This window comes from Setaria italica, chromosome IX, assembly GCF_000263155.2.
Source record: "Setaria italica strain Yugu1 chromosome IX, Setaria_italica_v2.0, whole genome shotgun sequence".
Classification (NCBI taxonomy): Eukaryota; Viridiplantae; Streptophyta; class Magnoliopsida; order Poales; family Poaceae; genus Setaria; species Setaria italica.
In genome coordinates this window covers 3,688,227-3,704,816 of record NC_028458.1, presented here as the reverse complement: position 1 = coordinate 3,704,816, position 16,590 = coordinate 3,688,227, and the positions used below count along the sequence as shown (strand labels likewise).

Below are 16,590 nucleotides of genomic sequence, written 5' to 3'. Positions count from 1 at the left end.
ATTAGTCTCCGATTTACCGACAAGAGCCCCCGTGGGGTCCGAAGAAAAACTGATTCCCGGGGGGTGGGGGGGGGGGGAGAAAAATCAAAAGGGGTGAGAGTACTCAAAGGGGATCGACAAGTCCACTCACTCTCATGAGGTATAGTCGTATACTAGCCATGGTGGTGACGGGAATATGTGCCGCGCGAGTGGAGGTCTCCGTCCGCCGCGGCGGTCGCAGGCAGGTGGGGGCCAGGGCCACGCGGCTCGCGGGGCCACAAGTCAGCGTCGATGGCGCGGAGCACGGCTGGGGCGGGTGAGACGGGATGAGGGGCCACGGGTGATTGGGCGGGGAGGGGAGGCGGGGCGGCCACATGGTGGCGCGCCATAGGGAGGAGGAGGAGCTCGGGGTCAGATCGCCTCCGTACCGGGCAATAATTTCGTGCTCCGCCGTGGGCCCTCGCCGGAAAACGAGGCCTTCCCCTCCGGCCACCGTCAGCAACAGAAGCAGCCGTAACGTTCCTTGCCTACTTGCTACTTGCTTGCTCTACGCCAACAGTTGATGTCCCAGGTGTATATACGTATGATCATAAATATTTGGCCTTCATTTCTTTTTTAACAGAAAAAAATAGAAGGAACATGATCGTTTCTTTAAAAAAGCAAAGAATCTTATAACTGCGAGATTGATTGGTGGTGTCGTCAGATGTTGAGCAACAGGAGTTGAGCAGTTGTGTCGCTGCAACTAGCAGCGGGGAGTAGGATCCAGCAGTGGCCAGATCAATCCCTGCGCAAGCAGCAATAATTCTGCACAGCACTAGTACTACTACAATATAGTAAAAATACAAACGTATGGGGGGATACAGATAAAGTGATAAACTAGTCATGGAAACGTGATCTAGACTTGGGCCATCATGTGCCGGTTTCCTAAAAACGGAAGCTCGATCATCACTTGGACCAAGATTCCCGAGCTGCAAGTAAGGACCTCTTTGGTTACTCTAGCCCTGAACTAAAGTTTAGTCCAAGAACTAGACTTTAGTCCCTAACCTGTTTGGATTAAGGACTAAAAGTCCATTAAATAGATGAACAAAGATCAAAATATCTCTAATCAATGCACAAAAGTAGCCGGTCCAGAGAAGCCTCGGTGACTCACTATGTGCTTACCCTCTCGACCAAGAAAGAGCGCAAGTCAGCCCAACCACGCGCATCCACCGTGGATCACGCCCCAGCCATGGCCTCCGCCACCACCGCCGTCGCCCTCAACGTCGGCGGCGAGCTCTTTCTTTGCCACGACCACCTCCTCGCGCACCCCCTCCCTCCGCCATGCTCCTCGCTGAGGCCTGCCACTTCACGCTAAACGGCACCCTTCTCACCTCCCTCTCCCGGTTTCCGCCTTCGCCCCACTCTCGCTCCGACCCTCCGCGCTCCTCCCGCTCACCAGCCATGTCACGCCCTCCACCGTGGCGGTGTGCCCCTCTCCAACGTCCTCACGCCGCTCCCCGCCATTGACTCGCTCCTCGCGGTGTCCCTCGCCCTCGCGCTCGAGGGTGCGCGCAACTTCCCCGGCGTGGGAAGGAGAGGGGGCGGTCACGGGGGTGTGGGGGAGGAGAGGGGGCAGTGGCGGCGGGAAGGGCAGCGAGCGAGGGCAACCCGAAGGGAGGGTTCGGGACGGGTGAGAATGGGAATAATGTGGGGCAGGACTGTCCTCCTATACCTTTAGTCCACTTTAGTCACCCCCAAAGGGACTAGAGGACTAAACCCTTAGTCATCATTTTAGTCCCTATGTTTGGAAGTTTAGGGACTAAAAGCAGCTAAAATAAATTTAGTCGTAGCTCTAAATCAAAACCAACAGCCTGTTCCGAACAGGCAAGTTGGGAGTAATCTAAACGCCCAGAACATGTGCCGGTTACCCCATCTGGAAAAGGGGAGCAATTCTAAAAGTTTCGAAAGAGACCCCTGGTCTTCCAGTCCACCAATTATAATACTGCTATAATTTTTTTTCTTTTGATAAAAGTATGTTCCAGGATTAGACGCGACACGTTTGGAGCGAATAGTCTATACGTGCTGCCTCCTCAACCGCCGGCGGCGGCGGAGAGGAGAAAAAGAAAACGCTCGGCCGGTAAACGGAGCTCTTGACCTGGACTGGAATTCGGACAGGCCGCAGGCGTTTTCTCCCTTCTTCCCTCGGCTCCATACGCGCCAACTGATCACATCGCCCGCCTCCTTTACCACGACGAGTAGCCGAGTAATTTCTTTTTCTTTAGAAAAAAAAGGGAGTAGTATGAGGAGTGATTTTACTAACAGGGTTTGACCGTTTGAGGGTACGAGCACGAACCACTACTATTTCGTGTGAAAGGTAGTAAGTTTTGTTGGGTAAATGAATGAAATCACCGTGCTCCAATCATGTTTCGCGAGGAGTAGTACGGGGGTGGAAAGGGAGGTGATAAAGAATCAAGCAGTTGGGAGACGGGGGCAGCGAAAGCGAAGCGATCCCGGCGACGCGACCTACGGACCAATCGGCGGAAAGGGGCCGGATTTATGAGATCCCGGGGGAGTTAGGGCCTGTTTGGCAACCAGCTGTTAAACTTTAACACCCGTCACATCGGATGTTTGGATGCTAATTAGGAGTATTAAATATAGGCTAATTACAAAACTAATTGCACAGATGGAGTATAATTCACGAGACGAATCTATTAAGCCTAATTAGTCCATGATTTTGACAATGTGGTGCTACAGTAACCATTTGCTAATGATGGATTAATTAGGCTTAATAGATTCGTCTCGCGAATTAACACAGGGTTCTGCAATTAGTTTTATAATTAGCTCATGTTTAGTTCTCCTAATTATCATCCGAACATCCGATGTGACACTGTTAAAGTTTAACACCTCGTATCCAAACACCCCCTTAGTGAATTACCTCATTTGGCGTGACAAGATCGAAAGCTGCCTCCCCATGTGTGGCCCCTCTCCCACCCGGCCACCCCCAACGAAACGAATAAGGGCCTGTTTGGGAAGGGGGTGTTAAAGTTTAACACCCCCTTTTTAACAGATTTTAACACTTTTGGTTGCCAAACACAAGTGTTAAAGATGAAGTGTTAAAATTTAACACCCCTCTTTTCATAAACACATGGAGGGGGTGTTAAAATGTGCTAAAGGTGTTAAAAGTGGTCCCCCTCCCCACTTATTCCCTGGTTGCCCCCCTCTCTCTCCTCTTCTCTCTCCTCCACTGCCCCCATCTTCCTTCCCCGATCCGCACGTCGCGCACCGCCGCCAGTCCGCCCGTCGCGCCGCCGCTGGTCCGCCCATCGCGCGCCACCGCCGGTCCGCGCCGCTCCTGCGCCGGGATGCCGCGCTGGGCAGCACGCGGCGGCCTCGCGCGGGCGGCCTCGCGCGGGCGGCGGGCGGCGGCTGGCGCGGGCGGCCTCGCGTGGGCGGCGGCTGGCGCGGCCGGCGGGCGCGGGCGCGGGCGAGGCCGATCCGGTGGTGTGGGGACCGGCGGGCGGCGCAGGTGGTGGCGGTGGGGGCTCGGGCGGGCACGGTGGTGGCGTTGGGGGCTCGGGCGGGCGCGGCCGCTAGTGCCGCGGTAGGGGACGCCGGTGGCGGGGCGGGGCCGGAGGCGGCAGGCGCAGGGGAGGGGCCGACGGGGCGGCCGGCAGCGCTGACGCCGACGTTGGCGCCGGGCACGGCGTGGACCGAGCAGGGGTGGGGCCGGAGGCGGCAGGCGCAGGAAAGGAGGAAGAAGGAAGGAGGAGGAAGGAGAAGAAGGAAGAAGGGGTATTTGGCTGCCATTGAGAGGAGTAATGAGGGGTAAAGTTGTCAATTACAACCTAAGGTGTTAAATTTTAACAGATCATCCAAACACCTCAAGATACTAAAGTTTAACACCTTTATTTGAGGGTGTTAAAGTTTAACACCCTGTTAAATTTTAACACGCCCTTCCCAAACAGGGCCTAATCTAAGCATCAGCATCATCATTATCATCATCGCAGCAGCAGCACTAGTAGTAGGAGCTGGTAGTGTGGTGCCACAGCCACGGCCGCACAGGGGGGCACCCACAGTGGATGCCCCCGAGCACTACGTGCAACAGCAACGCCACCAGCAACAGCAGCTAGTAAAGGCTGGGGAGGCCCCGGCCGGACAGAACAAGGTGCAGCACGAGCACAGGCACAGCGTGCGGGTGCGGCACCAGGAAAAAGAAATCCGGTGCCGGCAAACGGATCGTCACTCTCACTCATCAAACTGGTCACGCTCACGCCCAAACCGAAGGACGTTGAGGCCGCCGAATGAGCGGCAGACAAGTGAGCGCGCTGGCCAGCGAGGCGGCAGTACGTGAGCGAGCACAGGGGGTGAGGAGAACGGGAAGAAGCGGACGGCATCGGCATCTCGGGCAAGTTGGTGAGGCACTGAGGCAGGCGAGCCAGACGAGCGAGCACCGGCAGCCGGCAAGGGGCAGGGGACGCCGGGGGCCACGGCGTCTTTATTGTAACGGGGCCTACCGGGGTTTGTCGTCGGCTGCGATTCATGGCCTTTTTTCTCGGGTCGAGTTCAGGTGGTCCTTGTTGATGAGACAGGGAGGAGGAGTTGTGCCGAGACGCATCGCGCTCGTCATCTCGTGCATGCTTGCTGCTATGCTCGGTGGCCCTTTGGTGGTAGCACGGGGTAAATACTAGGTGGCCATCGGCCGGTAGTGAGCAGTGAGTCAGTGACTAGGCCCCGGCCTGACCTGATCCACCGGGCTGGCGTTATCCGGGCAGGGGGTGCTGGGGGGATCTGGCGGGTGGGAGAGGAGAGACAAGCGGTGGTGTTCTTAGTGGTTAATGGCGCAGGCTGCAACTCTGCCTCCCTGCACCGGTGGTTTGGTTAGTTTGGCCTAGAGATTATGCGATGATGCGTCTGCGAGACCGACCCAGTGTGTAGTGTAGGGCGTGGGTTCCTGTCCGTCACGTGCTCGCGGGACCTTTCTCCAGCGGGACACAAACACGCGGGGAGCAGTGTCCAGCAAGATAAACTGCTGAAAGCAAACCAAAGTTTACATCGCTGCCTAAGCCCCTAGGCAGGGGACCACAGTGCTGATGGATTTAATTTAGTGGTCACGTGCTTCAGAAGAATTGCAGTTGCGGCAGAGGGGAGCACCCTTGCTGTGCTTGCTACGAACTGTTAACATCCCACAGAAAGGTGGGTTTATTTAGGTAGAGAAAGGTGGGTTTATTTAGGTAGAGCCAGCCTTTGCAAACACTAGTAGATAGGTCTACTTGTACCCTTAGGCTTTGTTTCCAAAATTACTGTAGCAACACTGTAGCGTTTCGTTTGTATTTGTGAATTATTGTCCAAATATTAACTAATTAGGCTCAAAAGATTCGTCTCGCAAAGTACAACAAAACTGTGCAATTAGTTTTTAATTTCGTCTACTCCATGCATGTACCGCAAGTTTGATGTGATGGAAAATCTTCTTTTTGCATAGTGCCAAAGTTAGGATTTTGAAGTGAACTAAACATCTTATCCGGCAAGTAAAATCTTCTACACATGGGCTCTAAAATGTCGGCAGAGTATCCTAAAAAGAAACGGTGCCTCCAAACTACAGTCCAGTTTCCTCTTGTAACTTCAGACACGCCAGTGACAGACAGCAGGTTAAATTATTGGGTGGATCTTCACAAAAAAAAAATTGTTGGGTGGATCATCAATAGATCCCTCTAGTCATAAAGTAGTGAATCGAGCACTGGAAGCATGCACTAGCAAAAAAGGACCAGCCGAATAGACAGCAAAACAGATGAGTAGCAAATCTGCACCAGGAGGAGGTTTTGGCGCTAGCACTGGAGGCATCTCAGATCTTGAGATCTACTCCGGCGCATGGGGACCCCAAGATCGCTGCGAGAAACCGACCTGTGATGTCGGGTACCCCCGGCCGGACGGGGGGCTCCTATGCAGTAATGAGCTGCAGCTTGGGATCACTGACAGGTGAGCCCAGCCCCATGTGTCAGTGGCCCAACTACACTCTGCAGTACTGCAGAGGAACCGTGTCCACCACGGCCCAGCCGCGAACTGTTCAAAGGGTTCGCAGTGAAAACTCATGAAAACACTGATGAAAACACAATAGGCGGATGCCACCAAAGGCACCAACCGTACTGCAGTGCAGTTCAACTGGCTCGGCACCAGCTGCCGCTGCAGCTGCCAACACCAGGACGGACCACCACCCAGGTCCCAGGCCACAGCGTTGCCCCCGGAGGTGATTACTCCACAAAGCTTCCCAACTAATACCCGGAGATTCCTTGCCCCAACAAGCTCTAAACCATGTGCGCTTCTTTGGCCTGGAGCGGATAGCAATGGCATCCGCTGCGCTGGGGCCATAATAGATCAGCCTTTGTTCGTATCCTTTAATAGTTGGGTCCTAAGAATGGCACAGTTGGTGTGTGTTTTAAGTTTACAAACACAACTGAACTACTGTTCAGACCTTTTAAAGGCTGTTCTGTTTGAGCCTTGCCAGAGACTGGGGCTCCACCTTACAGGGTCCAGGGGGGGTAAACTTTGAAGAATATCTCATGTTTACTTCTACTTCATGTAAATCACCAAATATATATACCAGATCTTCAAAAGGAAATAAGAGCATAAGCATGGGATTTAAGGTAGCGCAAAGGGGTGAGGACAAACAAGATACCAAGTTTTTCTTGTACTGACAAGTGGAAGTTCCTAGAGTAGATAAACAGTAGTAGAGTCGAGTTCCACACAGAAGGAAAGCATGATTAAGACAGAGAACAGCCACAATTGATCCCTTACATAGCATAGAGCAGCAAAAGGCGTCGATGTGATCACATACCTAAGCAACACGTGGCTGGGCGCACTTGTCCAAGTTTCGTACAGCATGTCCATGTCAGTTCAATTGAGTTCACAGGAGCTTGCTATCAGTATCTCTGACTGTTCCACGAGCCCAAAGCAGAAGACGACTTGGCACGGCTGGCGCCGGTACCACCACCACCACCACCACCACTATTCGAGGTTGGGCACTCGCGGGACCAGTGACCAGCCTTACCACACTTGAAGCACCCATCAGGCGAGCTCGCCGAAGTTATTGTTCTCCCACCCTTGTCAGGATAAGGATCCGATGATTGATTTGGGCAGTCCCTCGCCCAGTGGTTCTCCTGCCCGCACTTGAAGCAGGATGAGGAGCTCCTCTTGTTGGAGTTTTGGATGCTTGATGTTGCATCAGTTTGGTACTGTGGTGAAGCTTGCAGCGGTGCACCAACCCTGGGCTGTTGCTCGTCACACCACTTGAAAAAGCCACAAGAGCCACCACCCTGGGTGATTTGTCCCAATCGCACACCAGAAAGAGACATGAAATGCCCAAGTTAAAAAAAAGTGGGTACATTATAAAACTAATGAATGAAAAGATGAAAAGGAACATGGAATATCACAACAACAACAACAACAACATAGCCTTTCAGTCCCAAGCAATTTGGGGTAGGCTAGAGGTTGAAACCTAACAAGAGCCACAAAATCAGGGTTCAGGCACATGAATAGCTGTTTTCCAAACACTCCTATCCAGGGCTAAATCTTTAGATATATTCCATCCCTTCAAATCTCCTTTTATTGCCTCTTTAGAGTTGAAACCCAACAAGAGCCTCAAAATCAGGGTTCAGGCACATTCCAAGCACTCCTATCCAGGGCTAAATCTTTGGGTATATTCCATCCCTTCAAATCTCCTTTTATTGCCTCTTCCCATGTCAAGTTTGGTCTTCCTCTGTCTCTCTTCACATTACTGTCACGCCTTAGGGTTCCACTACGCACTGATGGTATACTAGCACTCGAGTTAAAATACAACTGATGGTATACTAGCATCAGTTGCTGTGCATGAAGATACTGATATAACTAAGTATTCCACTAAAAAAGAAGGAACAATATCTAGGGCTAGGAACTAGGAACAACCGCTTTTATCTTTTTAAAGGTTAAGTAGACACATGACAATAAATTAGGTTGTTACGATCCTTGGTTCTGGTTCCAAGACACAGCTACTCTAAGCGTAACAAGAGCACATTGTTATCCTTGATAACATTACCGAGTTTTTTAAAACACCAACAATATAACTCAAGGACATTTCATTACCAACAGCAAGGCATGAAATGTACTAATCAACAGAAAAATTATTGCAAGGAAAAAACATACCAGCACACATCAGGGTAAACGGGTATGGATATGTGTAACTTTAACCATAAGCAAACCAATTAACCATTGTTAAGAATAATTGTGCAGTAATGTCTAGATTAAACAACTACCCAAAAGCAAATCAGTTGCTCAGTCATGAGAGCAAAAGGTGATTAGCCATGAGCCATGAGTTAGCACTTCGAAAATTCAGATACGTGCTATTGTCAACTGAAAGCTAATTGTAAATAGACTTGGCAACAGTAACTACCATACTGCCTGCATCTTCTATGGTCTATTAAAGATTTAAAGTAACCAAAGAGATCCGACAAATGAGTCAGAATTGCAAGATAGGCAGTTCAAAAGTCAAAACTCCCCAACCTACTATCCAAACCACCACAGAATCTTTCATCTATGGTATTGATAACAGCGATACCCTGCAACAAAAATTTCACGATTACTCATATTCAGCAAGGAGGGACAACTGCAGATGTTTGGCGCTATCATCAAAAGTATTGCATCAGATAAAGGCAAGGAACTTCTTCTAGAGAAGCAAACCAGCATAAGCCACTATGTGGTTATGGTAGAATGTCATTTATTCAAGAAGTGCGGAAGATAAATGAAAAGTCTGAGTTTACCTGATTTCCTGGGCAGCGGTAGAACTGCCTCCCAACATTTTTCCCTGTCTTCGTGGTCAGAATTAAGCAAGCTCCAGCACCGCATGGGCAAAGCATATCTGTTGCTGATGTCTCTGACTGAAAAACTGTGTTACTTCGAGCATTTGCAGGGCCGGGAGATGGAGCATCACACCACTCAAAGAAGTTGCAACCCCCATTGTCCTTATGGTCAGAAAATAAATAAGCAAATAACATCAGCATTAATGAGTCAAAACAGGAAAAGCAAATGGAAACAAGAAGAAAGTTGCCTTCCACATTACCCATATGTAATTGCAACATTGCGTGTGCATAATATATATCATCCAATAAATCAAAACTGCCTTTAGGCCAGCACATCTTTTCACATATTAGTAAGCAATTGAATAACACAGTGGAACACTGCAATCACACACGGTATGCCTAATCCACATGCATATGTGTATATTATCTTTGTTTCTTGGTGGTTGATTATGGATTATATCAGCAAGAGCCATCTTACTAGATAATCTGATTCCCATCAAAGTAAAATAAAATCAAACAATAAACTTATTTTGCATGTTGATGCAACTTTTTCTAGAGCCAGACAGTCAAATGATATCTAACTCCTCAAAAGAAATTCCCCGCATTTGATCGAGGAATAAATATGACAGGTTAATTATTGGGAAAGCAAACTGAGTTGGTACTTTTAAGATGACAGAAATGTCAGCCGTTATAAAGGTGGAGACATGAAAGCTAAGGTAACTGACAACAGATAACATCATTTCAACAATACTAAGATACACAATTTGTCATTAAACTTGCAAGCAAGAACCTAGTAATATGTAAAACTAAGCAACAAACAAGATGTGGCCATCTAAATAAGACTTATAAACTGCTTGAGCAATAAGCATATAAATTATAAGATAATGCAATGAAGATACTCAAATGCTTGTACAATACAACAAAAGTGCTCTGCAGTTACAAAGTTGCCACTGTTGTCTCACAACACACAAGCAAAGCCCGTGTATCTTAGCATCATACCAAGCTACTGCACTAGTAAAGCTTCCAAACATGTGCACCCTCCCCACCAGGGAGAAAAATAGACAAAGAACCCTCCTAAACCAAGAAGGGACATGTATCCAGACAAACTAAATCAAGCATCAATTTAGGACCAACAAGTGCCAAAAGATCATACTGCCATAGCATTACAGCATTCATTTAACAATACTTGTCCAGCACGCAATCGAGTGGCATAGTCACATAGAATTTTGATAGGCATTGCATCAATCCATCTATCTAAAGGGACAGGTATGGTACAACCCATTTCACATTACTTAATGTTATGCGTCCTCAGTATGCATGTTGAAGAAATATTGTGAAAATGGGTGAGTAATATACTGGGAAACACAGGTAAACATCATATAGGGAATAGTTGTTGGTCCTAACCCTGGAGCAGTAAAACTACAGGCCCCACTGGCCACTGCCAGAGTACACGACAACTTCAACCAACCAGCAAGGGGACCCAAAATCACCAGAGGTCTTTAAAATCCTTATTAAGAGACCACAAAAGCCCAACAAAGTACATCGAAGTCATTACAACATCCACATGCCAGACCAAACTACTTAGCATTTGAACAAGCAGCTTTGGAGCAAGTAATTGCAGGGTAAGGCCGTAAGGGACTTGTGATCAGCTGACTCGAAACACTCACCCGCAAGGGACACTTGTAGAACTTGCGCCCAGGGTTCCTGGGCGTGTTAGAAGTAAGCACGAGGCAGCTCCCGGCGCCGCAGGGGCACGCCTTCTCCTCCACCTCCCCACCCGCATTCACGTACCCGCCGCCGGCACCGCCGCCGATTACACCTCCTCCCCCGGCAGTCGGAGCCGATTGGGGGCACTCCCGCGCCCAGTGGCCAGGGTCTCCGCACTTGAAGCACGATCCGCTGGCCACCTGGGTCCCACTTGTACCCGCGGCTAGGGTTTTGGAGCCGTCGGGCCGCTTGTGCGCATAGTTCAGCGCTTGCTGCTGCTGCTGCTGCCAGGCCGAGCTGTGGCTGCCCTTGAGCGCAGCCAGGTAGGACCCCTCAGAGGCGGCGGGGGGAGTGGCTGGTGTCGGTGAGGAGGTGGTGGAGAGGCGACGGCGCTTGGAGGAGGAATCAAGCGCGGCGGCCTCCGCCGCGTCGAGGGCGAGGAAGAAGGCCTCCTCGTCATCCCCGTCGGCCACCGACATGGTCGAGAAGGGTGGTGGGGAACAGGACGGGACGGGACGGGAGGCGGTGGACGGTGGCGTTTGAGTTTTGGGGGCGGGGAGGGGAAGTCGAAACAGTGCGCGCCGCTGTGGCGCTGTGGAGGGGATGAAAAGGAAAAAAAAAAGAGTAGCATTTTCGGCTTTTTGCACGTAGTGGGCCGTGGGCTGACTCGAGAAGGGCTTTGGTGCATCCTGGGCATTTGGAAACCTGGCCCATTTTGATATCCACTTTCTCGTTCTTTTTTTATCAAGAACACCAAATTTGTAATGAAGGATCCCCTCAAAAACAGGTTGCATTATAGACAGCTTAGAAACTGGCGAAATGGAATATAGTTATTCCAATAAAAAATAAACTGGCGAAATGGTAGAGTTGGGGAAATTAAGTTAAACTGTTTACAATATCTACAAAACGCAAATCTAAATTTACAATTTTTATGTACATATGCACTTCATGGATTACATGGTGTTGTAACTTGTAAGGATCCCTTCTAATGAACACCAGAGACCCCAAGGCTACCTGAAAATGCGGCTGTCACTCGTCGAAAGAAAACCAGACGTTCGTGGTCTGTGGCAATGATTTTCTCCAAGAAAGCTCCCAACATTTTACTCCAATTCTCTGCAAAATGCCAAAGCAAGGATTGCTAAAAAGAAATTATGTTCTGAGAGTGCCTTTGCTTGCAGTTTGCAAGTAAATAATAAGGGAAATGGTAATAGCACATCTCAATAGTCAATACTATAATTAAGATGACAAGAGGACGCTAGTTGAACTAATAACACGCACAGCATTAGATCCATAAAGAGTAAGCCAAATAACAATCCAACGACCATAATCTGAAGACTGCAAGTATCTCGTTTTCTATAATCAACAAACTAGGCCATGTTTGTGCCCAGATCACAGGAAACACAAACTACTAGTATTATGCTGGAATGCAGCACGGTCAACTAATGATCATGGATGTGAATGTAGATGGAGATAAAAATATACAGTATACTCCAGTCTGCCGTCTACAGATACCTATCAAAAGAACAAATTATGCCCTGTTTAACATTTAGCTATTCCGCAATCTACATGCCAGGTAAATAGGAGAGGGATATCTTTGATTGTGGCAAAAAATTTAGAACTTTATTGTCAAACTTGAGCAAGCCAAAAATTCAAGGGGTGTAAGCTTTAGAAATCGACGACAGTATTTCTCAGCCACTTGCTCAGACCAAAGATAGCTTACAGCATACACGAATAATAACTTGTATATGAATCTAAAACTGCTAAAGCTGTCAGCTTCGTGTCCTTCTGAAAAGTTTAGTTCAATGAACAATTTTGAGATACTTAACTGTTTGTAAATAGCATACTACTAGAAACGTAAATAACAAAATTTGTTATATATTACAAATAGCCCTAGTTATTGCTGACATGGAGTGCATCATAAAACTACACTGCAAAATTTGAGGTCATGATCCAATTATTGATTTCACTTGGGCGGTTGCACCTATGTAATGCGAGAAAGCAAGCATGGTTTCTTTAACTCTCTGTAACCTAAACTATTTTTAGAAACAAAAGTAAAACTTTAAGGAGAAGAAATGACATATATGTGGTCAAATATGTTATGATATTTCATGAAAAAAAGGTTGGCATCTACCAAATTGCATTCTACCATTCTCCAATTCAACCGTCTCCAACAGACCAACACGTCTAAAGCAGAATCGGTCCTCTTTTCAGCATACCACATTCAAGAATGGCACATAGCTACTTGAGTTGACTATTTTTCAGAGACTACTTGTTTTATCTTAGAAGCAATCACTTCAATGTTGTGCAGAAAAGGAGCGATGTCCAAGTACATCGGGAACTGGCAAGAGATTATTTATTGGAATCCAGAAAATAAGGTAACATAATTTGTCAATCATGTTTCAACAGTCACCAGCTCATCTCCAGGACAGATCTGAACATACAGTTAAATTCAAAGTATATTGTTCATTTATTTCTAGTAACAGCTAATTAATTGGAAATCTCTGGCAGAACCATATGACTTTTATGTGATTGCGACATGTCAATAATATAAATCAGTAAAATAATAAACAACTGGAAAAGGTAAGGGTGCAGCTTAAATTTCTCATAGTCACCAACCTGTTTCTGTATTCTACACTGGATGTATTCCTCTGCAAATAATGAGCAATAAACCGGATCCTACCAAGAGTAGAGCTCCTCATTCTTGTTGTAGAAGCCATATTTGCACAAGATTCCCATCCTTCTTCTCAACCAATATCATAGATTTTTAAGACAGCGTTTTAATGGATCCTCAGTATTATCATATACCTTGGACTCCAATTCAACAGGCTTCCCGCTCCGTCGGCACCTTATGATTTCCCGAGACTGCTCCATCAGCTCAACATACTTCTTGCGCAATTCCAGCATGGGGTGCTCCCCAATTGCAGTGTCTCCCCCAGCCATGTACGCCTCTTTGAGGACAACAAAGCATGTCTTTTCCTTCAACAACAAGTAGAATACATGCGGGTGCCGCTCAAACACAAGATGGAACTTCTGTGGCAGCCCCAGGTGCTGCCTAAGGCAGAGTAACCGCCGCCTCTCAGCAGAGCATGTCACAAACAAACTAAGCAGCTCATGGAGCACCCCGACAGCCCGCTTTTCCGAAACATCGCTGCCACGAATGATGTGGCTGAAATCTTCGTATGGAGACACATAAGGCAGCCTCTGGAAGCCTTCCAACCAGTCCTTGATCTTCTGCTTCAACCGGAGACCCTTCGACGGGAAGAGTGGGATAGGCACGTCTGCCACAGATCCGAATTTCATCTGGAGAACCGATAGTGGCATTTCTTGACCTTTTCCATCATCAATTAGCCCCAATTCCCTCCCATCGCCATCATTATCCTGGCAGATAACTCCATCTGCTGAAGTTAAAATCCGGAATCCATCATGCTCAATGCCGTGATCGGGGTCCTTAAAGTAGTCCTCCGGGATGCCAAGATGCCAGAGCATGCCCTGCGCGACGCGGAGCGGGAGGCGGCGTCGCGGGCACATCAGGACGAGGCGGCGCAGGCGGCCCGTGATATCAGCGCGGCGAGCGGCGAAGACGTCCCGCTCCTCCCGCAGGAGGCGCGCGGCGGCATCGGAGACTCGGAACCAGGGTAGGTTGTGCTGTGGCCCCACGGACTCGACGAAGGCGGCGGGGAAGCGGCGGAGGAAGGAGGTGACCCGCCGGTCGGGGGTCTCGAGCGAGCGCTGGAGCTTGGAGACCGCCGACACGGGGGTGGGCGACGGGGAGAGGAGGCGCGCCAGGGAGGCGAGCGGGCGGATGTCGCGCGCGTGGGAGAGCACGGGGACGCCGTCGAACGACGCGTCCTTCTTCCACCGCATCGTCACGTCCACGTACGACATGGACTGGAGGTGGACGGCGAGGGGATGGAGTTGCTCGAGCGCCCGAGGTTTCGCGAGAGACTGCATGGTGGGAGACTGAGGTTTAGGAGGGAGGGCACGGCGCGGGAGGGCGGCGACGCGCGGGATCCGCCGCCGCCGCTGGATGAAACGATGACCCCTCAGTGGGGTGTTGTCCGCCTGGTTAACTGGAGCCGGCTCGTTTCATCAGGATGAAACGATAGTTTCCTCTCTCTTCGTTAATCTGGTGCCATGTTAGCAAAAATGCCTACGTGGCACCTTATTAATTGCTGATGAAATCAGCACCTTCCACACCATTTTCTGTTTAGGTGTTTCCTTACCATTTTCACCGTTTTCTTTTTCCAGCTTGTGTGAACGGGCGTTTCTGCCCATGGCCCTGTCGCCACTGGTTATCTTCCTCAACTCCGGCCATCTCGCAACCTCCATCTCTCTCTCCCCGCCTTACCCGCCGCTGAAGCTGCTTGATGCCGTTGCCGAGCCGTCCCTGTCTTAGCCGCCAACCTCACTGCCGCTGACCTCCCAGGCCACCGCTCGTCCGCTCGTCTGTTGTGCTGGCATCATCGGGGATTCAAACTACTTGCAAACGGCGAAGTCCGCAAGAGAGGTCTTGAGCACGAAGAAGAGGGCGCCAGCGACCGCGATAGAGATACAGAGTAACAGAGAGAGGAGTGTAGCAGCACCGACGCAATTCCACAGGGAGCGGCATTGCGGGCGGCGCGGGCGAGCTTGCTCGCCTCCGGCTTCTCCGACGTCGTGGCCGCGGGGGGCGAGGTGGACAGAAGTGCTCTTGCGACGGCAGCCAGCAGGGCATGAGGTGAGGAGCGGTGTTACTGCGTTGGAGCCTGGCGGCGGTGTTCTTGCGTCGGAGGGCGGAGGCGGCGTTCTCTCGTGGACCGAGCGGAGACGAACGGACGAAGCAATCTGCTCCGTCCTCTCCGCGGTGATGAAGAGATAAGGTAAGGGCAAATTTGTCCATCTCATGGGCTGCAAAGTTAAAACAAAAGGAAAAGTAAAGAAAATAGAGAAAAAAGTGAGAGAAACACCTAAACTGAAAGAATTGGCGTGCGAATTGAGACCAAATGATGAAATCTCTCCTAGAAGAAGCGTTTGGATGCCTGGCCTAAGCAACTGAGCACGGCACCGTGGAACCGAGGAGCAAGCACGCATACCGAATCGAGAATTCCAACGAGATGAAGCAACAACCAACTCCTAATCAACCGAAGGAAAAAGGTGCTTGCCCCCGAACCCGAAGAACGCGAATGAGTTGCTGGATGACCTGCAGTGGCTGGGCCGGCGTGCGCCCGCGCCGGCGTCACGGGCTCGTAGAGCCACGACGGCTGCGAGATCGCGCGCCTGCCGGAGGAGCTCCTCTCCGACCTCCCCCAGCAGGCGGATGCTGGCGACGGTGCAGCAGCGAGCTGGAGCCCCGCGTGGAGGCGGAGGCGGACTCGAGCGGCGGGAGGCGGCGTCGGCAGGAGGGGAGACGCTGAACGGTGGACCCTGGACAGGCAAGGAACGCTCGCTCGATCCGGCCGTTCTAGCGAGCCTAGCCGTATCGAAGTAGTTGGGCCGTATCGAAGTAGTTGGGCCCAACACCACATCGTCCAGGTAATTTTAACCGGCCATCTCGGCAAATATTACTACTGTACTGTGCTTGAAAAGGAAAAAAAACTCGTTTCAAAAAAAAGAAAAAACTTACCATGTTAGACACTAACTTTTCCGTACTAAAGTTAGACAAAGTGTGTTCCAAACGAATTCTTAACCAAAGTGCTTCTTTCGTCCTAAATTATTAGTCTTTTTATCTTTTCTATATTCATAGATTTTGGCTACGCATGTGATAATTTGGAATGGAGAGGGTACGACACAGTTAATCAAAGAATTAAAGAAAAGAGTGTATGACGCTTGGGTTAAATAAGTATAATTTGCCATAACTGTAGTAGCTCAACACCTAGCATACTATAGTTTGGATCCTTTTGCTTGCTACACCATGTTGACTTGCCAGCGAGAAACATGTAAGATTTTGGCTCACTTATATGAGAGCAAATTTCTCACTTGTAGCGGAGGCATATTTAAAAGGGGCTTGCCAAAGTAGGAAGCGGATCGAGTCAGTTACCCGGGCGCGGCCGTTGGGGGACTGTGCCGGAGACCGCTTGCGGCGGCGGCGGCGCTCCTTGGCCCCCCCGAAGCAGCCAAGGAA

The 16,590-nt window shown here is 49.8% G+C and overlaps 1 protein-coding gene across 3 annotated transcripts; it reads right to left on the bottom strand.

Moving 5' to 3' along the window:
- Window positions 1-6,610: 6,610 nt before the first annotated feature.
- Window positions 6,611-15,896, bottom strand: LOC101774841 (protein ROOT PRIMORDIUM DEFECTIVE 1). Of its 3 annotated transcripts, XM_004981479.3 has the most exons (4): window positions 13,107-13,249; window positions 10,451-11,628; window positions 8,745-8,945; window positions 6,611-7,265 (listed from the first exon to the last, which is right to left on the bottom strand). In XM_004981479.3, the coding sequence occupies exons 2-4, from the start codon at window positions 11,282-11,284 to the stop codon at window positions 6,873-6,875; spliced, it is 1,428 nt and encodes a 475-aa protein (XP_004981536.2). In that variant the 5' UTR covers window positions 11,285-11,628; window positions 13,107-13,249; the 3' UTR covers window positions 6,611-6,872. The 3 variants fall into 3 exon arrangements, with proteins under 3 accessions (XP_004981536.2, XP_022678988.1, XP_004981512.1); XM_022823253.1 differs by lacking the exons at window positions 6,611-7,265; window positions 8,745-8,945 and adding an exon at window positions 15,670-15,896 and having other exon boundaries at window positions 11,261-11,603; window positions 13,107-15,377; XM_004981455.4 differs by lacking the exons at window positions 6,611-7,265; window positions 8,745-8,945 and having other exon boundaries at window positions 11,261-11,603; window positions 13,107-15,896.
- Between the last annotated feature and the right edge of the window lie 694 nt (window positions 15,897-16,590).

Coding starts and splice junctions, on each gene's coding strand:
- LOC101774841 (XM_004981479.3), bottom strand. CDS start 11,284: ATGCAACCTGTTTTTGAGGGGATCCTTCATTACAAATTTGGTGTTCTT. Junction 8,946..10,450: donor TCTACAAGTGTCCCTTGCGG/GTGAGTGTTTCG, acceptor TCTGACCATAAG/GACAATGGGGGTTGCAACTT. Junction 7,266..8,744: donor ACCGCTGCCCAGGAAATCAG/GTAAACTCAGAC, acceptor CAAATCACCCAG/GGTGGTGGCTCTTGTGGCTT.